The following is a 23,970-nucleotide window of genomic DNA, read 5'->3' as shown; positions in this document are numbered from 1 at the left end:
AAAATACAGCATGGTGAAGTGGAAAAATAATGGAAGTTTTAGAGAAGAACATATAAAGCATACTTAACTCCATCAGTTCAGAAAGTCAGACACTATTAATATTTGTGAATTATCCCTTTTTCAAAAAAATTGGTAGAGAAAATCATCTTTTTTTTCCTAATATTATTAAATCTTGTGTAGCAGAAATTTTTCCATATTGTAAGTTGAACGACTGGTAGAGTGGCTGAAGTGGTAGAATGCCTGCCTAGCAAGCATAGGGCCCTGAGTTCAAACCCCAGTACTGCCCTCTCAAAAAAAGGAAGTTGAAAAATTCCTTTTTATTCTACTCTATTTTAACTTAACACCTCTTCAGTAGCAACTTCCATAAGCATCATTTTTAACAGCCAACATTTCACTCTACAGGTGTGTTATTCATAACCCTTTCAATATTGCTGGATATTTATTTATGACTTTTACATTGTTGTAAATATTGTTGTGGATTATACATTCATATGAGTATGTTTTATTTTTAGATTATAATAAAGAGTCTCAATTTTGAACTTTGTAGAAAAATGACAATCTCGATTCTTAAAAATTGAAAATTGCCTACCATCTTAGCCCATTCAGGCTGCTGTAAGACAATACCCTAAAGTGGGTGGGTCACAATAAGCATCAGAAATTTATTTCTCACAGTTCTAGAAGCTAGAAAGTCCAAGATCATGAGACCAGTAAATTATGTATCTGGTAAAGTACTCATGTCTCATAGGTGGCACCTTCTCTTTATATCTTAAGAGGGCGGAAAGGATAAGGCAGCTCTCTGGGATTGCTTTTATTGACACTAATTGCATTCCCAGAGACTGCCTTCACCATCTAATTACCTCCCCAAAGTCCCACCTCCTAATATGCTTAGGTTTCAGACCATAGCAGCTACTATTTATTCTTTATCTTTGAAAGTGTAGAATTAGCGCATAAGTAGATCCAACTCCATAGAACAGAGAAGCAAGAAGATTCTTGAAAACATGGGACAAAGAAAGCATCACTGAGATCATGGATGCTCAGTAATAACCCAAGAAATATTCATTAAATCCTTTAATACTTCTTTACCACGTCTTAGTAATAAAGTCCTGAACAATTATCATCCTTATCACGTGTTAAAGTAGACCCTGATGGTGAAAGTGCAAGTTCTTCCAGTTTTTTGAAAATTATTTGTTAATTTATTTCAAGACCTCTAAACAGAAAATTCCATTCCTAGAAAAAAAATCAGATATGTGAAGAAAAACTTAAGTAAAAAGATGTTTATTACACTTTTCTTTCACAATTGGCATCTCTCTTTTATTATAAAGGTTTTTATATGCATCCATATTGACACAGAAACTTCCTGTTCATCCATTTTACTGCTTATATAGCATTCTGCTTATGAATTACTCAGTTACTTAAACTAGTTGCCTGTAATACGCTAATTACTTTTATAATTTTTACTATTGTGGCAGTCTTGCAGCAAATATCCTTTATACCATTTCTGGCAAATGCACATAAAAGACTTTTTTATGGTGGATGCCTAAACTGATAGAATGATAATAACATCTTTGAGTATACTAGGCATTGGCAAATTACTCTCCCAAGTAATTGAACTAATTCACATCTCTGTGAACAATAGAAGAATCTCACTTTGCCTTATTTTCACCAGCAATTGATACTTTCAGACTTTTGAAGTTAGTTGACTTGATAAGCCTAAAGTGAGATATCACCATTGTTTTAATTTGATTTTCATTTTTTTCACTGATTCCTAGTGAGCTTAGAAAATCTTCATATTTGCATTGGTCATTTTGTGAATGGCCTCCAAATACATTGTCTAGGTTTGTTTCTTTTTTGTGGCGGGAGGAGGTAAACATATGTTTTTAGGAACAGGATTGCTGAATTATACATTAAATATATATTTAACTTTATATGAAAAGTTGTGCCATTTTGTATTCCAATCAGAAAACATGGAAGGGTCCACTTCTGTGCATCTTTCTCAAAATTTGATATTATCATATTTTAAACTTAAATCACATTGTAATATGTATAATGATATCAATAGTATTTTTTAAAAACACCAAATACCTTATTATGTATTGCTTAAGCATAGCTGAAACTTCATGTTGGCTGGTTTCAGTTTGTCAGGTCTTCCAAGTTCTAAGAGCCAAAAGAAAATCCATTGCAAATGCATGCATGCACAGGGTAGATTGTACAATAGAAGAGGAGCCTGAGCTGCCCAAACTGTCACTTTCATTGTAAGTTGAAATAAGCCCGATTTTCATCTGGGTGTAAACACAGCTTCATCCCTCAGGACTACTTGCAATATTTAGGCAGCTTGGCCACTGAAGTCCTTCCGTGTCACAGAGATCAGCTTTTTTTTCCCACCATAGAAGCTTCTTTAATAATCTAAAGATTTTTCTTTTTTTTCTTAACTTCACTCTTTTCTGCAATTTTGGTAATAATAAACCTATTTATCTCTGACAGTGAATATGGTTGATTAATGGTGGTGAATTCATATAATAAAATATTACTTAGTTCTTAAAGTTTTAGAAAAATGACCATTATAGTGTTCTAGCTTTCTGTAACTGTAAGAATACATATATTCTGAGATAAGCAACTTAAAGAGAGAAAAAGTTTACTTTGGCTCACAGTTTGGGAAGCTTCAGTGGGTAGTTTATGGGTTGGCCCAATTGCTTTTTGGGGCTGTACTGAGGAAGTATGTTGACACTCAGGGAAGAGGAAGGAACTAGAATCACACTCTCTCCTTCAAGGTCATGCCCCCAAAGACCTTCTGCAAGGTTCCACCTTTAAAGTTTCCACCACCTCTCAATAGCACCAAGCTAAGGACTAAGATTTTTAACATGTGGGTCTTTGAGAGACATTTAAGATCCAATTCTAAACATAATGATAAATGGGAAAATAAGATCAAATAATTAATTAAAATCTTGCCTTTTTATGAAAGTATTACAGTTCATAAGAATTTATAAATTCCCTCTGAGAGCCAGGCACTGGTGGCTTATGCCTGTAATCCTAGCTACTCAGGAAGCAGAGATCAAACTGCCAGCCTGGGCAGTTTGTGAGACCCTATCTTGAAAAAACCTATCACAGAAAAGGGCTGGTGGAATGGCTCAAGGTGTAGGCCCTGAGTTCAAACCCCAGTACTACAAAAACAAGAATTAAATAAATAAATAAAATTCCCTCATAGAAAAAATTAAAGGTGGAGATAAAGAAATGAATTCAAAAGTAGCGTCAAATGACGAATTTGAAGACTGCAAATATACCTTGCATAGGGCCACACATCTTACATGAAACTTTGAAGAAGAAAACCAGATTAATAGCTACATAGTGAAGCCTATCCAAGATATAGAAATAATGATTTATCTAAAAGAAATGTAAATTTTTAGTGCCAAAATTAGAAAGAAGAAATCTGTCAATAGCATCCTCTTAATTGAATATCGTGTGTGTGTGGCCTAATTTCCTAAGACAGTCGTAAGTTTCAGTGTCTTTTTCAAATGCTTCACATAGCCTACATATACACAAGTGAAATGACAGCATGTTTGTGAAAAACTGTTTTGTGTGGCCTTTTATTGCTTGGTTCTATAACAAATCTTTGTTAATTTGGGAGAATGAAGCGATAGTTTACATATTTTAGGAAACCTATAAACACAAATGTGCTCTGTAAGCCATTATCTTCAAATCAAATTCTTGATAATTATTGGTTGACAATGAAATATTATATAATCTTTATATGAAGTGTGATCCTAATTATGTAAAAATGTATTTATTTCATTATGTAGAAATGCATCATGTATAAACAAGCTATAGAAAATATGATACAAGATTTGTTTCACCAGGAGAAGCTATGAGGTCTTTCACAAGTTTTTTGTTTTGTTTTGTTTTTTGGGGTTTTTTTTTTTTTTTGCAGTACTGGGATTTGTAGTCAAGGCTTTGCATGCACTAGGCAGGCCTCTACCACTTTAGCCATGTCTCCAGCCCTTTTTGCCCTGGTTATTTTGGAGATAGGGTCTCATTTTTGCTTAGGCCAACATGGACCATGATCTTCCTGTTTTGTGTTGCCTGCTATCACTGGGATGACAAGTGCATGCCACCACGTCCAGCTGTTTTCTGTTAAGATTGAGTCTCAGGAACTTTTTTGTTCAGGCTGGCCTTGAACCATGATCCTCCCGATTTTGCCTTCCAAGTAGCTTGGCCTGACAAGTGCACACCACAAGAGTCCAGCTTTTTAGAGTTTTAGCAAGGACTTTTACAATCTATCATATCTATCATTTGGTGTTTACCTTTGCATTATATTTTACTGTTAGCACTCTGGATTTTCTGTTTTCTGTGGCTATTTTTTACTTTGAGAATCTTCTATACTCTAGTGATTCTGTCCTCGGACCACTATAGTTTCAATAAATTCTTCAAAATGGAACATTTCCTTCTATAGGTCATCTTTCTTTCATACCACCATGTAATATACAAATAAAAGAAACCAATTGGTATTCAGTATTTGGCCTAAAAACCTCCTCAGCCAGGGCCACCATTTCTCAGGAGTGTTCTTTACCTTCCAAGTTACTCTGTTGTTAGTTTTACTTCTCCATCACTGTGGTTAAGCAGTTTCCTTTCTCTAGCCTCTAATAGCAATTTTTTTTACTGCTTGTCCAACTCTTAATAATAGTTTCCTCACTGATTGTCCAGACTGCCTAGTTCTAATACAAATACCATGTATTTTTTTCTTAGCAACAGCACCCAATTTCTGGTACCAATGACTGTTATAGGTATTTACTGCTACATAGCAAACCACTTTCATCTTCTTTGGCTTAAAACAACCACTTTTTCAGATTCTGCTTTTGGACAATGCTAGGCAGAGCTGTTCTGTCTCTGTTCCCCTGTATTGTTTGGAATGATGCAGTGCAGCTGTGGTTTCAACTCAGGTGCAGGCCCGAATAGCTGATGATAGGTTGAGCCTTTTGCTTCTTCTGTGCAGACTTGTATATTTCAGGGCTTCACCCTTTAGGCAATTATTAAAGTTCCTTTTGTGGCAGCTCAAGACTTGGACAGCCAGAGTGGAAACTACAAGACCAGTTAAGGGCTCAGAACTGACAAAGTGTCACATCTACTGAATAATGTTGGACAAAGGTAAATCATAGGCCAGATCAGATTGAAAGGGCTAGAAAATTGACTTTATTTCTTGTCAGAAGTAATACAGACATGGGAAAAGTTACCCACAGTCACCTTTGGAGAGAATCTACCTCATTCATCCATTCAGCAAATGACTATGGAGTGTATTCTGTCTCTTAGATACCGTTCTAGGTGAAAAAGACAGACCAGGTCCATGCTTTTCTAGGGTTTGCATTACCCGTGGTAGGCAGATAACCAATAAGTAGTGAATATATAAATTGAGTTTATAGAGTGATGAGGGTGAAATGCTAATTTGCAGATATTCAAATTCCTAGATGTTGCTGATTTTTAAAAAGAGGAATTATTCCTAGGCCATGAGCATTGAGGTGAAAGACGAAAGTAACACACTTATGGCAAAATGCAATTGTGAGCTATACTGGTAAGGGAAAGAAAAATCCATAATTGCCCAAGGGATGGTGAGGTCATTTTCAGAAATTTGTCCAAGTAGTGTTCTGCCCAATCTACTGTTTTAGTTAATTGGCTGAGTTTGATATTTCACACAGTGAAGCCATAATCAGATTTCAGTCTTCAGGATGAGAAGACAACTTGCTGGAAACATTGATTAGTTCAGGTTAGCCTCACCATTGTTCTGCAGTAAAATGTGTGTGTGTGTGTGTGTGTGTGTGTGTGTGTGTGTGTGTGTGTGTGTCTGTGTGTGTGTGTGTGTGTGTGTGTGTGTGTAAAACACTCTGTAATGCTTTCGATAGATGTTCAAATGTAAAGAAAACTGTAGACATTTTTCACTGTGAAGCACATTAAAGAATAGGAATGAATAAACTTTTTCCCTGTTTATTCTAATAATGCTTATTTCTCAAGGAGCCAATATGATTTAGCTTCATCTTTATTTCATAAAATATATTTATTAAAATCTGGAAAGAAGTCACCACCATTATTCTTCAAAGGTAACCTGTAGTTATTGATATTATTAGCTATTCAATTAAGTTTTGACATTTTATTTTAAAAATGAACTGTTTCTATTAATAGTTAAAATTTGGGGATTTTTTGATTTGTTTTTTGGTGGTACTGGGGTTTGAACCCAGGGCCTACACCTTGAGCCATTTTACCAACTCTTTTTCATGATGGGTTCTTTATACATAGGTTCTCACGAACTGTTTCCCTGGGCTAGCTTTGAACCACACTCCTCCTGATCTTTGCTCTTGAGTAGCTAGGATTACAGGCATGAGCCACTGATGCCTGGCAACAGTTAAAATTTTAACAGTATAGAAAAGTTTAAGTATTACTAAATTATATTTTAATTTATAACATTTTGTATACACTTTAGAATATAGAAGTATAGAGAAAGAAAGTGAGTATTTCAAAATTCAACAATCTTGCTATACAAGTGATATACATATATGTTAGAGAAGTACAGATATGTTCAGAATATAGCTATATATACATGCAAAGCATTGGAATCACACAGTTTTTATAACTTTCTTTTTCTCCATAACGGTACATCACAAACACTTTTCCATGTCACTGAGTAGTTTTCACAGACATCATGTCAAGGACATGATGGTAAGGAAAAGAAAAATCCATAATTGCCCAAGGGATGGTGAGGTCATTTTCAGAAATTTGTCCAGTCATAATAATCCAGTCAGGACAGTGTCAGGACACAATTCTTTAGACTGCCTCTGCTGTTTTCAATGTCTTAGACATTATCAATCTTCTGCTGAAGAGCATCTGTCTCATAAATCTGCCTGTGCTCTTGAAGCTATAGATTCATTTGGGGTTTAGAAGATACTTTACATTTGCATAAGAAGAAGAATTTTGTCCTAGAAGAGAAAAAAAATAAAAGGTGGTTTAAGAAAAAAGACATCTGGAATATACTCTATTAGAGAGATGGCTAGTACATTCACCAACTATTATTAAGCCACGTACTTTCTGCTCTCCTTTAATTACAGCAAATGCTAGTTTTCTGATTCTAAAGTTCAAATTTGAGACTTTTACCTATGCATGACTTTTTATTTCTGCAGCTGTAACATTGCCGCAGACTCCCAGACCAAATGAATCTGTGAGAAAAGACATTCTAATTGACCTAAAAGAACTGGTATTTTAACAGCTCCTGTCAACTCTTAAAAACAAAACAAACAAGGAAAAAATAGTTTGCACAGTTCCTAAGCATTCTTGCCCACATTAATTCTATCTAGGAATGAAAACTAATTAAAGTATCCAATTTTATATTAAACTTTTGAAGCAACAAAAATGAAGGAGGTATAAAATCAAATTAGAAACTGAGTGTGGTTTTGTTTCCCAAGTGCTCCATTTGGTGTCAGCTGTTAAAAAAGATACATTTTGGAAGTCCTGGGGACATGAGGTCAGGAGAAGCTGTGTGGGTGTCGCCATCACATATTAACTGCTCATATCTGAATAGCTACGCACTTACAACACAGCTCAAGAGCAAAGGCACAGGCTGTAGCCACTAGGGTTTTACACATTCTGTCCAGGAATCCCATAAAACAGCTACTGTCCCAGGTACACCAGCCACCCACCCATATACTCAGTTCACAATTCCCTCATTTCTCTTTCTCTTCTGCCCTCTCATTTATTTATTTCTTAATAAATTACTGAACAAGCTATAAGTGAGCATACATAAAATTTTTAAAAACATCTAAAATTTAAAAGACAGAAAAGCCAGACGTATTTTAATTGAAGTAATGTAGCTCTGAGCTTTAATGACCTGAATTGTAAAAGTGACCTGAGAGTTGGGAACACTATCAAATATGATTTTGCACAAAATAACTCAGAGGAATATCTATAGACATTCCAGCTGTTCAGCCCCCACTCACTGCCCTTCAAATTACAAAGGTTGGAAATGCCTAGATATCTACATTTTTAAAAAACTCCCAGGTGATTCTTATATGCATGGTTCTAAAAACATAACTCAGGAAATACTGGCTAGATTCCATGCTGCCAGAGTGTGGGTCAAAAGGTTGTCACTCATTAGAAGTATTGTTTGTTTCCTGCAAAGAATCAGGCCAACCTTACAGGATTATCGGGAACAACAAATGACTGACTAGGCTGAGCAAGTCTTCTGTTACTGTGTAAGATAAATTCTTTTCTGGAGTAAAAAGTTCATTCTATCTCCTAAAGGGTCTGAAACTTTTAGACAGTCTAAAAGGTACATCCCTGCCCCTTTATGCTTTGACTCAAGTGAAAACCCAAACCCTGAACAGTTCGGGAGCAAACTATGCAATTAGAAGCTTTTGTCTCTTACTGTAAATAAAGGATAGGGCTTGACAAGGAAGTGATGAAAGCAAATCATACCTAGAAGGCATGTGGAGACGTAGAAATCATGGATTTACATCCCTAAAAGGTTGGAAAAGCAAAGAAAGTAGTTTACCTAAGGCAAATCCTGGATGCCTAGATGGTAAACTGGGCACCCATTTTCATGCCTAATAATTCTCTGAAGTCAAGAAAGGGGCCAGCACTCCAGAGTCCTGAACAGCTGCTGAGTGCTGCCAACTATTCTTAGCTTTCCTATTTTTGATGCAGTTTTTATAGGTAGGATGGTGTGACAGTATTTGAAAAACGTTGTCTGAGTAAATTTCAAACTTTGGTCATTGAAATACTTTCTGTGATGATTTTAGTCATAGCTATATAACACATCTACTAAGTTTACTGCTATTTTCCTTCAAAATTATTCATTTTTTGCCTTATTAATTTTGTTGTTGGGAACTTTGTATTATTATTTTTAGTTGTAAACCAGTACATAGCTATGAGGTCAATTTAGTATAAAAGCAGTGACATTGAAAACATGGTACTGCTACTAGGTAGGTAGAGATAGCAGGGCTGGAGCTTGAGGTCAGTCCAGACTTGTTAACAAGTCCCGGTCTCAGAGAACAAGCCAGGGAGTGGTACCACTGCCTGTACTCCAAGCTACATGAGAGGCAGAAATAGAAGGATTCCAGTCCAAGTCCAGCCCCAGACAAAAGCACAAGACCCTATCTGAAAAATAACAAAGCAAAAAGGGTTGGGGACATGGCTCACTCCCCTGCAAGCACAAAACTCTGAGTTCAAACTCCAGTAGTGCTACACTTCCACACACAGAGGCCTGTTTCTGAGCACTCTGGATGCAGCTGACGCCCAAGTCTTTATTTAATGAACTCTCTTATTCCCAACTTGTACTTCCTCGTTGATGCAATCAGGAGAAGGAAGATAATTAAAAAAGAACTAATGCTGCTGTGTCTGATTTGATGTCGGTGTCCTGTTTTGTGGCATATTAAATGACTTTGAAGAGCCAACACTTTGGGAAATATAATCAGATTACTCCTTGCTAGAACTACCAATGCTAATTTCCTTGAATATTTATTTGGCTTCTTACCAAATTTGAGCAGTGGTTGTATCTCACAAGGGTTCCATAAAACCCTCTTAAAAATAGAACAAGGTTTGAAAAATTAATGGGGCTTAAGGGGAAATGTCTCATATATGAAAACACTCATATGAATGGTTATTTAATAAGTGTTTTATGTGGCACAGGTTGTAAACTAGAAATCTGCATGTTGCATTCGGTTTTACTCTCCTTGTCACGTATCTAAAAAGACTATGCATCTGAAGTTGGGAACAAAAGCTTCATTTTCGTTTTGATCCATTTTTTTCAGAATTTGAGCTCACTTCCACTAACATCTAACAGGATGTGAATAAATATCCCTAATCAAGAAGTTTCTCATTATTTGGCATAGCTACCAGTTGGTGTTTCTGTACTTAATCACAAGAACACAAGGTAGAAATTAAGAGTTCAGGCTTTGATAACAGACAAATGTAATACTAACTTCTGTATTTTTTGCTAACTACCCATGTTAATGACTTAAGACTAGTTACTTGTCAAAACTCCTAGTTTTATCATATAAAACAAAATAACTCCACAATATTGTTGTAGTCATTTACTTAAAAACAACACAAAAGGCCAGGCATGCAGGCACACACACACCCCCAACTATTTGGGAGGAGGAGACAAAAGGTTCTGGAGTTCAAGGTCATCCCAGGCAAAGTTCTATATCAAAAACAAAAGGGCTGGGGACATGGCCTAAGTGTTAGTAGCGACTGTTTTCAATCCTCAGTACCTGAAAAGAAAACTTTTTAAAGTGGAACAGACACACAAGGAATAAATGACATAACTGACCACTTAGCACGGGCCCTGGCCTACACAGACACTTTCAGTGCCATTATAGTAGGCTTGTACTTATTACCACCCTAAGTACAATCAGGTGATGATCATGATAATTTAGATTGACATTTTATGTGATAACGGAAAGTCATAAAATTGAATCTGTGCAAGACAGAGATTAATGTTTAACCATAAACTCTTCAGTGTTTTTAATACAGGAAGTCTTCCTTTCTGTTTTGAAATCTCCATGGCAATTCCTACTGAAAGAAATAAGATACCTATAAAGTTTTATTTTCTGAAACTATGTGTTTTTGCATTTTGCAATTCAAATTGTAAATTTTTGCAAGAAAGTAAATTCCTTAAACTCATCTGTTTTGAAATAAATATATTGAGTTATATTTTATATTTTATGTAATTCACCTTTTTCAGGGGTGCAATTCAATGATTTTTAACAAATTCATATGACCACACATCAGTTTCAGAATACTTTATCACCTCAATAAGATCCCATATGCCCATTTACTGTTATCCCTGGCTCGCTCTTTCCCAGAATAATAATTAGTCTATTTTCTGCCTCTACAGATTTTCCCTTTTCTAGTCTTTTCCTATAACTGGAATGATTCAATATTCTCTTGTAACCAACTTCTTTCACTTAGAATGATGCTTTTGATTTTTATCCATGTCACAGCCTATGTCAGTAGTTGGTTCTTTTCTATTGATTAATAGAACTTTATTTAATGAATATGCTATATGTTGTTTATCTGTTCATCAGCTAGTAGACATGTATGTTGTTTCTACTTTGGGGCTATTATAAATAATGAATCTGTGAACACTCTTGCCTAAGTTTTGTGTGGATATGTTTTCATTTCTCTTGGACATGCAACTAGGTGTGGAACTGCTGGGTCATAACAGTGATTTCCACATGAGAAACTGTTAAACTATTTTCCAAAGTTTCTGTAGTATTTTATGTCTCCACTGGCTATGTATAGTTCAGTTTTTAATTTTAAACTCTAGTGAATATGAAATATAATCTCCTTTTAGTTTTAGGATGTATTTTCTGAATGACTACTGATGTTAAATATCTTTTCATGTTCTTATGAGCTATTCATATATCCTCTTGAGAAAGCATATGCCTTAAGATGCTTGATTCTTCTGATTGCTTGTTGCTACAGATATTAGAAGGTTCTTAGGAATCCAAGTTGTACATTTGCTCATAACTTAAAAAGTAGATTATTTACATTTGAGCAAAAACCTTTTGCTGGGTACAGGAGAAGGTTAAACTCTAGGTACAGTTAGCTTTTTATTACAGCAACAGCACTGGGTGAGAGTAGAATTTAGAGGGATAATCTGTGAAGCCATAGAAAGAAAATCTAAAGTAATGAGTCCATGGCCTCTCACCGTTTTTAAGAGGTACCAGATTCATTTGCACTATTAGGAATGCTAGTTTTGTGCAAAAAATAATGCCTTACCTATTTTTCCCCCACATTTAGGTTGAAAAGCTTTCAGATGTTCCAAGTTATGCTGAACCAAAAACCAAACCAAAACAAAACAAAACAAAAAAATAAAAACCCATACAAAAGAAAACACGAAAATACAATGTCCACTTTTCAGTCCTGCTTCAGAGTGCAAACGGTACAGAGAGGCTTCTCTGAGGTGTGACGAGAGCTTTGCAAGTCAGCACCTGTCACGCTGGGGACTCTGGGAGGTGGCCTGGCTGCCCCTGCATTCTTTTACTAGGGAACCATTTGCTTTTCTGTTTTGTTTTTAAATCTTTCCTTGTGCATCCTGCCCAAGAAATATTATGTCAAAACGTAGGCTAGTTAAACTTTTTGTAAAGTTGCCTGGAATGTCATTTGTTAGGTTATAACACAAGATCTAAATGAAGGTTTTATGTGTTGTGTGCAAATCCTGATTATTTCAAAATGGACAGACTTGTCATTACATTTGTAACCTTGTACAGAGGATTTTCACTATGTGCCTAGCTTGGTGTCCATTCAGCAAAAATTGAGGAAAAAAAAAGGTGCATGAAGAGTTACAAATCAGAAGGTAAACAAAGAATATGTAGAGATGACTATTTTATATTACATGGCCCAATCCTGTATTTATTTCTACCCTGTTTTGAAAGTATTTATAAACTAGTTGAGAACAGCTGTATTTTTTTGTTGAACTATTTAGTAGAATTTGTGCCTTTTTGTCTGTATGTGAATAAATGCTGTACATTTTGCAGTACAAAAAAAAAAGATGCTTGATTCTTCTGATTGTTTTCATAATTCTTGATAAATTAGTGGTTTTAAATCTCTAAAGAACTAATAATATTCTTTAAATGTTTATTTATTGTTTAGATAAATACCTGTAATATCATGGGAGCATGTATTTACATACCCATGAAGACCTCACTGTGGCTCATCACGTTAAAATTCTGGATTCATGAAGTAAAACTATATGTAGAATAGGAACTCAAAGAAGGTAGAGAACTTTGTGAATCTTGTTCCCTTTTTCATTCTTATTGTCTAAAATATACCTGACACAATGTAGGACTCAACAAGCCTTTCTCTGAATAAGTGAATGCAGGGCGTGTGTTCATTGTATGAAAGGATGCCAAATTCTTGATGTCCCAAAAAGTAGAAAATTTATATGCTCATTTTCATAGATTAGGATTTAGGAAACTTGAAAATTACATTTCAAAAAAGCTTCTAAAATTCCGATAGAGTATCATTTTTTTAACAGAGGCAAAATTCCTGCCTGAATCATTGTACAAAGTCATAATCCTATGAATGGGTTTGTAATTTGATAAAATCTACAGCTCCAAATTAGGCCCAGTACCTTTGGTTTTTTCTACTTCTGAAATGCTGTCATGAAGACAGATGCCTTTGGCTTCCAAAATAAACTAGGTTTTGATTTATAACAAAACAACAATCATAACAAATCAGACAAAAACCAAACCAAAATAAAGCCAAAAATTTGCTTATTCTCAGTCAAATCTGTTTCGTCACTCTTTCTTTCCTGTACTCTGACCTTTCTTTCAAGATGGTCCAAGAAGTGGAAATAGTAGAATAAACTTGTGTGTATATGGTGACAAAGTATCCCATGTATCAAAGAACAGGACAGCATTTTAATGTAAGAACAGCAATGAACACTTCATTGACCTCTTTTAAAGCTTTACATTTCTCCCCTCAATTTATATGTTCACATTAATAAACTAGGATGCTATCATCTAAGTCATGTGTTGAGAATCCTTTTATGTTGTAATAAAAGTCTGTTGAACTATTCAGAGAAATTACAGGTTTTCCAGAGACTTTCATGGTCTGATGTTAACTCGTTGATTCACTTAGATGAAGCAGAAAATCTTTTTCTTCAAAAAGTAAAATTTTCTGAAAAAAAAGTTTGCATTGTTTATTGTTTGCACCCAAATCAGGTAATTACAACTCACCAAACCCGTGATGATGATGGAGGAAAATGGCAGCATGACATTGATCGTTGATAAGAAAATATATATATATATATATATATATACGAAATTTAATTGCTATTTAGTCTTGTTAGCCAGAAAAATTATTAGTGATGTTTGCTTCCATTTTATCTTTCATTTTTAAATGAAAATGTTAAACTTTGTGTATGGTTTTTAAATAGTGGGGGAATTTAAAGACATTCACTTAAGCATAAACACACTCCTTCAGTATCAGAAAATCAGTGTTTCTCTGGGAAGTTCTTAGTTGCATAAACTGTAATTTCGCAGAGAAAAATTAATTGCTGAATTATTATGATGGTTGCATTTCCTTTCTTTCTTCTGAAATTACTTGAGTAGAGCTTACTGAAGACAAAAACAATGTAGGCAGACAAAACAAAATTGTAAAGTAACTAAATAAAGCTGTAACTTCTTTGTTCTGGATAAGCAAAGTTCATCAACTTTTCTAAGTTTTGGAGACAGTATAAAATTGAAATTATAACTTTACCACCTTAAGTCCTGGGTACCATTGAAACAAGAAAGGGCTGTAAGATACAGTGTATGACACACACAATAACCAGTGGAAAGACCTGTAAACTGGAACAGCCATGTGAACTCTCCAGGAAATAATATGTTTACTGTCTGTGTAGTAGGAGTCAAATGGTAGGAAAAGCAAAATACTCCAAGTAAGCAAGAAATAAAAGCTAACCATTTACATAATCCAATTCCATAAGTGCACAATTATATTATACTTAGAGGCTATATGTTATTTGTTCCAGTTGCCTTATTTTTGAGATATTCCTGAAGAAAATATGAAGCGAAGCAAGAAGTGTCCCCTCCCTCTCTCACACTGCAGACCTGTAATCCATTCAATACCAAGTGCTATTTTTTAAAGTATAATTTTAAGTTTTCTATAAATGAGTTGTCTTATATCTCTATCTGTGAGTAGCTTCTTTATATCTACCTGAAAAATAGGTAATCTGAATTGACAATAGGCTACCAATCTTTTAAATCATTTTTGCCTTTCTTGCACATATACTAGACTTTGTAAATGTAGGAAGAAGTGTTGCCGAGAGCAGCCAGAGCAGGTGGTAATGTGCAGAAGTTACTCCACTGTGACTCCCAACCTAGATCCACAATGCTTAGGCTTACTAGAAACCTTGAACAAGCTACTTTCTCCTACAAGCTACTTTCTCCTTTGGCAACTGTAGATACTCTGTGGACCTCAAAGGCTTCAGCCTTCTCCTGAGACAATTACAAATAAACATAATGAGGATCTGAGAAAAAGTGTCCAACATACATAGTCTGGATAGTTACAGGAGGAAATTCATTGGTTTCTTTCTACCATAAAACTAAATGGATATGTTTAAACCAATTCTACAAAGAACAAAACATGCATGTGTATATATACACATATGTGTATATAAAATATGTGTGTGTGTATATATGTGTGTAGCATGTGCACACAGCACAAAATAGAATCTGTGGTTTACTAACAAACTGTCATCTCTTCATTACTGGATGACTTTCAGATAATTCCTATGTCAATACTTATTCTAAGTTAATATATTCATTATTATATGAAAAGGATCTTAGTTTAATAGAAAATCCTTGTGGCTTCATTGACTTCAGATTTAATTTGTATGGGAAAATATGGTCTTTAAAAATAATTTTCTTTCTTGAGAGTTTGAAAAATATTAATACCATTTATAGTACTGAACATATTATAAATACTTAATGTTACTTCTGAGTTAAATTTGCATATGAGATTGAAACTTCAGTCTAAAATCACTGGATGTAGAGAGACACATTGAGTCATTTTAATAGCTGGGTTGACTGATTTCATAACTGAAAGAACTTAAGGTTTTAGTACTTTTATTTTTTAAATTATTTTGTTCTGATTAACATATATTAATTGTACATATTAATGAGATTTAGTATGATATTCAACTGCATACAGTATACATGATCAAATCCAACCTCCTTTTACCTGCCAGCCCCCTATTATAACATGCTTCCCAAACTCAAATTATTATTCTCCATTGAGGTTGACTTTTACAGTTTCCTCATAGGAGAAGGAACATGTGATACTCGTCTTTCTGTGTCTGTCTCATGTCATTAACATAATCTACTCCAGCACCCTCCATTGTGCTGCAAATGACAGGATTTCATTTTTTAAGGCTGCATGATATTTCATGGCATATATAATAACTTATTTTGTTTATCTGCTCATCAGTTGATGACATCTGGACTCAGCTATTGTGACTAGTCCCACAGCTAAACATGGGCATGCAGGTATCTCTTTGGTGTGCTGGTTTCATCGCCTTTATATATATACCTGGAAGTGGGGTAACTGGAACATATGGTAGTTCTCCTTTTATTTTTTTTAAAGAAACTCCTACTGTTTTTCCATACTGATTATACTAAATTACATTCCCACCAAAGTTTATGATAATTTCTTTCTCTCCACATCCTTGCAGGCATTTTTTATAGTAGCCATTTTAACTGGAGCAATTTGCATTTCCATGATGGTTAGTGATATTGAGCATTTTTTCATATAATTGATGGCCACTGGTATTGCTTTTTCTGAGAAGTGTCTCTTCGATCATTTGCCCACAGTTAGATTACTTACTTTGTGTTTAAGTTGTTTTAGCTCCTTATCTATTCTAGGTATCAATCCTTTGTTTGATGAATAGTTAGCAGATATTTTCTCCCATTCTATAGGTTGTCTCTTGACTCTTGTTTGTTTTCTTTATTGTACAAAAACTTTTGAGTTTGACATAATCTCACCTGTCAATTTTAATTTTTGTTACTTGTGCTTTTTGGGTCCTATCAAGAAAGTCACTGCCTGTATCAATTCCTTGAGTGTTTCTCCATTTTGGTCTCTTTTGGAATCTCAGATCTTAAACTTAGAGCATTTAAGGTTTTAATGAGGTTCAACTGTTCTTGGAATTGAATTATATATATTTACATAGTAGTCTGTTTAAAATTGGGTTTTACTGACACAATAATGCCTTAAGAAAACTTTTCTAAATATTCTACACCACACTTTACAATCACCTCAACCTTGCTAGCCTTTCCTTTTTTATGAAAACACCTTGATACTATCATAGAAAAAAAAACAGTTCCTTTTTCTTCTTTACTCTAAACTTTTAATTTACTAAACAAATTAGGATATACACACTTCTAAAGTGAATCAATGCCCTGAAACATAATAATAACTCTAACTAAATGACAACTCCAAGCTGTCAATGAAGTAAGTATGTATGTTTCTGTGTGATGTATATTTATCTATTTATGCTTAAACAGTTATATTCAAATGTGGCTATGCAGCCAAGCATTTTGCTTGTTACCGATGGTTACCCACCTTCTTGTGTTTAAGAAGGTTGGGGTGGGCAGACAGTCTTATAGCAGGAAGACCCTCTTGTATTATTAAAGGAGGTCTGTAGTAGAAACTCAAACTTAAGCAGTGTCAGTGAGACTGCTAAAGAAGTTAAGGATTCATAAGGAATTATGCTTATTTAATCATTAATGTTTTTTAAGCTTCCCAGGTGATTTCAACATACACCTCACAGTTAGATTACAGGTCTCAGGAGGAACAAAATTACTAGGTTTCTTGCTTGTTCACATGAAGGGTGATACCATCCATTATGAGACAGTGCTAAAGGAGGATTGATTTTATTGCAAGAGGAGAATTTCTTGTGCTTGGTCAGCTTTGTTTATATAAAGTTCAAATGTATGTACCACATCTAAGAATGCAGTGTGAAGGTCTAGTGCAGAGGTGTATAGTCATCATAGAAGGGTGAGAATTGAACTAAGGGATTTATGCTGAGAATGTCCTAGGAGTCCATGACATCCCAACACGTACAGGCCAGTAGGAAGACGAAGAGGTTGGAAGATAATGGTACAAAACAGTAGGTAGAGAAGGAGAAGACACGAAGGTAGCAAGATAAGAGAGGCGTCAAGTTCTCGAGGTCTCTTTGGTAAGCACTCTATCACTTAGGCCATACCCCCAGGCCTAGGTTCTCTTTATAAGGATGCCAAATCCTGTCAGATCAGGGCCCCATCCTCATGATCTCATCTAACCTTAATCACCTCCCAATGGCCCCATCTATAAATGTTATCACATTAGGAATTTAGGGCTTCCACGTGTGGATTTGGGGAGAACGTGGTTCAGTCATGTAGCAAGGGTCATGCTGCAATTCTCTGCCATCAGAATGTTTAAAACAAAAGAAGTGAAGTGGGACAAGCATTCCAGGACTTTGCCTGGAGGTGAAACAGTCTTTTGGTTGTGTCTATAATTCAGAGGCAACACTTACATAACTGTACCAGAAGCTGAGCCAGTTTAACCAGATTCAAGTTTCTCTGCCAAAGAGTACACCAGCTTTGACAGACACATAAAAAAATAAGTTTGAACAAAAGCAGACTTTTAAAAATAGATGTTTAGCTTAGTTTGGAGCTCTTTATATAACTTTGGATTAGCTTTTCTACGTCTTGTGAACTCAGTGGCAGAGCAGACTACTGCTTAAGCAAGACAGCTTGGGGAAGTTTCTTTCCGGTGCTGCCAGTGTGTTCAGTCTCGTTTATGTTCTCCCTGGAGTCTGGTGTATATGACATTATTTTCTTCTTAATTCAAACGGAATTTTAGGTCCTCTCATTGTGCTTGTTGCAGATAACTTCACAATATCTTTAATATCTTTTTGTACGGGTTCATTGGAAATTCATTCTGAATTAAATCAAGGGATTGATTATACTGCATTCTGTGCCTAGTTATCAGAGTGAAAAATTCCCATTTATAATTTTAAGGCTTAAATATCACAAGGTTTTGTTTGTGTAGTATTACACTTGTAATTATCATGGCATTTGAATTTATCAGTGTGTATGAGTATGTTTATTAGGGAAGAAAGAATGAGCTTAGAGGATGAGCAGATGAGCAAGGAGGGATTCTTGTCAGATTCTTTATCCCTTTTCAGATTAATAAGAGGCCTATATTGTGCATAGATTTTGAATAGTGCGAGTAATTTCCAGGAAGCATAAAGAATGTTCTTTAAAATCACACACCTGGCAGGGACTCAGCAGTGAGAATATAAAGTATTGTGAAGTGGAAAAAATGAGGCATGGTACGGAGTCGTGTTGGTGACCAGTCAGATATGTAAGCCCAAGGGAGAGCAAAAGAGCCTACATTGTTAATTTCTCTTCCACTAACATGTAGTTTGAGGCAGTGTACACATACATGCTCAGTAACTGTCTGGTGAGTGAATGATCATTTCTTGAATAACCAAAAGATGACTGAGAAAAAATACAATTAGGTTAACCATAGAAAGCCTGAGAAAAGTTTCCCTTAAAGTTTGAAAAAAACCCAAGGACTGCATGCAAAGAAACAGGATTCAGAAGTGAAGTTCAAGTGATACAATGCAAATGAAATGCACTCATTGATGAATTAAGGAACGTTTGTCACCAAACTCCTTTCACTCAGGATCTTTGACCCTATCTCTCTCTGTCTTTTTGCTATCATTGGATATAATATACATGATTATTTATCATAATTGGTGAACAGATTATACTACCAGACAAAACAAACAAACTTGAGGCTGTATAGTGACATGCTAACCAATGGTTTTTGAACTCCTACCAAAAGAGGAGGAGGAGTACTTCCTCTATGTGACTCTAAAGTACCTCACATATGAATGATTAGCCAGGAAGAATTTCTGTCTGTGCAAGGCCCTACTGAGGGACATCAGTAGGAATTGATAATAGAACTTGTTCGTTCTACTGCAGTGAGGGCCTGATGTGTTGCTATTAATCACATAAGGGATTTTTATTTTCCACTGCACACAGACTTTTGCCACAATGAACCACTACACCTGGTGGAGATTGAGATTTCTGAAGCAAAAATGGCACTTCTTTGTACATTGGACAATTGACACTTAATATTGGTATCTAATTAACTGGTTCCACATATTAAAGGAAATGTTAATTGGCAAAATAGTGATTTTCAATAACAGAGATCAGACTGGAGAATCAGATGCAGAAGGCTGCTATTTTGTAGAGAAAGACAGATTTGAGTAGTCTATTAGCAATTGAGGCAGATTGACCACAAGCCTCTTGAGGTGAATCAGCACAGGAAAAACATGTTGGATTCTGTCCATAAGTGATTGTTTTCTTCCGTTCCGTGAGAAAAGACAAAGCCAAAAATGAGAATGACAGAAAAATGCAGAAGTCTCTATTTCTACTAGGTGGATTAAATTTAATGAGTACCCCCCTCCAAAGAAAAGTCATAAAATTTTAAGTTTTAGTCTTTAAGAAAAAGATCTAATATCCTTTGTTAATTGAAAAATAAAAAAGAAAAGACATTTGGCCATTTTTTTCTTTACCATCTCCATATAATTGACTGTGTCCATGTGTGCTCTACCACTGGAAAGCTAATGCAATGTATCACTTCAGGGAAGGAATAACATAATCACTCATCTCCACTTCTCCCACATTGAGTCACAGTTCAGATGTTCCTATCCTTGGAACAGCACTGCAGCTTTGGTGCTAAGAAAATTGCTGGTAGAGAAAGAATGATCCTGCAGTCTTTCATCCTTCACGACTTCCACACCAAATCTAACTTTGCAATCATGCCATCTAGTGTTCAAACAGTCTCCATACTGCAATTCACAAAATGCTTCACCAAAACCTTAGCTTGTAAACGGTGTGTTTGGGGAGACACAGTGTATTGAATAGATCATTAACGAAGCTCTAAAACAGATTCCTTGTTGAATATGTGTTTCTTATGCATCAATAACGCCTCCCATATTTATTGCATTTACCCACAAATATTTGATATGTTCTATTTATGTACTCAAACTATACATAAGATACTCTATTGAAATATATACATACTTACATTTCATTTTCATATTCTTCTATGTGCCCAACTGCAACATTATCAAAACAGACCTAACCCAGTCATGATGGTAGATTGGATTCGAGTGGAATCAAAAGTGGAAGTAGTTTATCAAAATATTTTACTGGACTGCATTTCATGGCCCACACTGTACTTTTGTTGCTGAGTTACTGTACCTTAAGGGTTAGTCTGTAGAGAAAGGGAAACACAGAGGGTTTGGATATGGTGAAGTGGAGTGATTTGACCATAAACAATAATACTTGTGTCTGACCATTGAGACTATTTTAGGTCCATCTTTTTAAAAACTGGAAATTATTTTTAGAAATTAATAAGATTAGTTGCAGTTTTCAATATGTCCTAGAGGTGTGATCTTTTATCTTTATAAGTCTTTAAGATGACCTCTTTTATACTGTCCATCAGTTTCAAATTTTCAAAAGAAAATTATGAAAAACTGAAGTTAATCAAATAAGCCTCACTAGATCAAACCCACTATTTTAACATCTGTCAAATCACTTACAGCAAGCCTGTTCCAACAGCCCTCCAATGTTAAAATGGAAAAACTCAGTGTTGCTCTGAAGCAGGCGTAGATCTGTGATCCATGAAGAAGATGCTGCCTGCTCCAACCTTATCCCATCACGGGCTCTTAGCTTCCCAGTCTTTTGTCAGTTCTTAGGTCACAAGGCCATCCCCCACTTCGTGCTGTCTTTTATTTTCTTGTTTAAATTGGGAATGTTCTTGTCTGTCCTTCTGCTCTCAGTTAGCCCATTTTTACATATCCTTAGATATTGGCCCAGCCTTACCTGTCAGAGAAGCCCTCCATCTGCTTGATTACTCCTCTCTTGTTGTTAGATAGTATGTAACAATTTTCCTTATTACCACTCACCACACTCTGTAATCCCATACTTGTATTATTATTGACTTAATATTTGCTGCCTCCAGTGGATTGCACATTATAAACTGGCTAGAGTAATGTTTTTTTCCTTAACTACTGAGGTCTTAGCCACTGTTTCTATAACACCCAATATAAAGTTGATGTGCAGGACATACCTAGCAAAATCAACCCATGAGTACAAAATTGAGAGCTGAGAGGCCCATTCTCTCAGCTCAGATAGCTTCTTGAAAGCTACATCTAAGCAACCACTGAGTAATAAAATATTCACTAGGCAGGAAATCCCAGTGACTATCTTCCAGCTTCTCAGGGGACTTCTCCCTCCTGCAGTCCAGACCAAAGAGAGGTGCAAGTTCTCACTTCTTACTGAGACCCATATATGTTCACTGCCACTCTTCCTGGTTCCTGGTAATTAATTAATTAATTTCAAGTTCCTGCTTCTCCCCCCCAAAAAAATATATATACACATCCCCAAAAGCACTGTTTCTGTTTTTAGTGTCATCTGTCTTCATGGATTAACAGGGAAGGAAAGATACAGGAATAAAATATAAATTAATGTTTCTGTAAATTATCCTGCCACTCTGGTATTCAGCAGAAGATAAAAATAAATTACACAGGTTATATAAAGGTTGTGTTAAGTTTTCATTGTTTATTTTCATACCATTTCCCTTGTCTTTCTAGAGAACTCTAAGAATTCCCAACTATTTTAGAACATTAGACAAGCAATCATGCTGAGAGTCAATTATTTTTAAAACCCTGTGCTTAAAAAGTTATAACATGTCATGCTAAGCTTCAAGTATCTGCAACCAATCACCAATGTATTCCCCAAATATGAATTTAGCATTTAAGATGAAGTGAGGATTCAGAAGTATTTAATTCTGATTTTGAGTACACATATACAGATTCAGAAACCTGGGGGTTTTTGTATATTTTACCCCATTTTATTTAAGATCTGATATATTCTTGTTGTTTTCCAAAGTTAATACTTTTGCTTACTGTCACCTACACACATTAGAAAAATAATTGAACTTTCAAATGTTTTAAGCGCACTTTGTGTGTCGTTCTCCTCCTCACCCACAATGCCATCTGATAGGCAACGTGAAGTGGATGATCCCCGAAAATTGGATTGGCTGATTCAAACTTGGATAGAATTCTAACTCTAAGACATATATTTGATGAAAAATGAGTAACATACTATAAACTTCACTCCATGTTTTCAATCTTCTCTTTCCACAGCAACACGGACGTACACACAGTGGCCTCACTTCTTAAACTGTATCTTCGTGAACTTCCAGAACCTGTTATTCCTTATGCAAAGTATGAAGACTTTTTGTCATGTGCCAAGCTGCTCAGCAAGGAAGAGGAGGCAGTAAGTCCATGCATTTATTTCCAAATAAGTTTTTTCTTTAGGGTTTTTGTCATGTTTTCAGTCTTTGCAAATTTCCTTTTCCCTATCTTAGGGCTGCGTTCCACTATCTTTGTATTTTGACATCATTCATTTAGACATTCCACACACAATTCAAGTCCCAGCTTTATTTCCCTCTCTGATCAAAAGGAAGAATATGGCTAAGAATATGGTCGCTTGTGGTGCCACATTAGGCCATACGCTCTGTGGCAAATGTGAGTACTTTGCTCCTTAGTTCCCTTTACATTTGTGCCCCCAAATTACTTCAAAGAATACTCTGTGGACCTCTACTACCTGCTGCCTGTGTGTTTAAAAAAAAACAGGTTTATTCTGGTATTATTTATATACTATACACTCATCCATTTAAAATGTACAATTTAGTGCTTTTTGGTATATCCTCAGAATTGTGCAACCATCACCAAAATCTAATTTTAGAATATTTACAGCATTTCTATTACCTTAAAGGAAACCCCAGACTTCCTCCACATGCTCCTCTTTCTCCATAGTCTTGGCAATTACTAATCTATTTTCATTTCCTACAGATTTGCCTAGTCTGAAAATTTCACATAAATAGAATCATTCAATATATTACTTTTTGTGGCTAGCTTCTTTCATCTTTTTCAAGGTTTATTTGTGTTTTACCACATATCAGTATTTTATTCCTTTTATAACCAAATTACATTTCATTTTCACCCATTCATTAGTTGAATGACATTTGTTTTATTTCCATTATTTGACAATTAGGGATAATGGGTACAACATCCATGTACCAAGTTTTGCATGCACGTATGTTTTCATTTCTCTTGGGTGTATGCCTAGAAAGCAGGCTTGCTGAGCTGTTCATAACTGTGTTTTCTGAAGAGGCTCAGTATTTTAAAGTTTTCAGCAGCAATCTGTGTAAGTTCCAATTTCTCCACATCACTAAAATCACATTTTTTCTTATTTATTTTTTATATTTATATTTGATTTATTCATTTATATTATTTATTCATTTATTTTTCTTATTTATCGTAGACATTCACATGTGTGTGAAGTGGCATGTTGCTGAGGTTTGAGT

The 23,970-nt window shown here is 35.3% G+C and overlaps 1 protein-coding gene across 9 annotated transcripts in view; it reads left to right on the top strand.

The window, feature by feature from the left end:
• Arhgap24 (Rho GTPase activating protein 24) overlaps positions 1-23,970 on the top strand; it is a 473,771-nt gene that overhangs the window by 429,609 nt on the left and 20,192 nt on the right. For all 9 annotated transcript variants that reach the window (XM_074041831.1, XM_074041829.1, XM_074041830.1 and 6 more), the window contains one exon: positions 22,745-22,877. In XM_074041831.1, coding sequence (XP_073897932.1) covers positions 22,745-22,877 — 133 coding nt within the window. The remainder of the gene's footprint in view (positions 1-22,744; positions 22,878-23,970) is intronic.

This window comes from Castor canadensis, chromosome 9 (assembly GCF_047511655.1).
Source record: "Castor canadensis chromosome 9, mCasCan1.hap1v2, whole genome shotgun sequence".
Lineage (NCBI taxonomy): Eukaryota > Metazoa > Chordata > Mammalia > Rodentia > Castoridae > Castor > Castor canadensis.
This window is presented reverse-complemented; position numbering and strand designations above follow the sequence as displayed.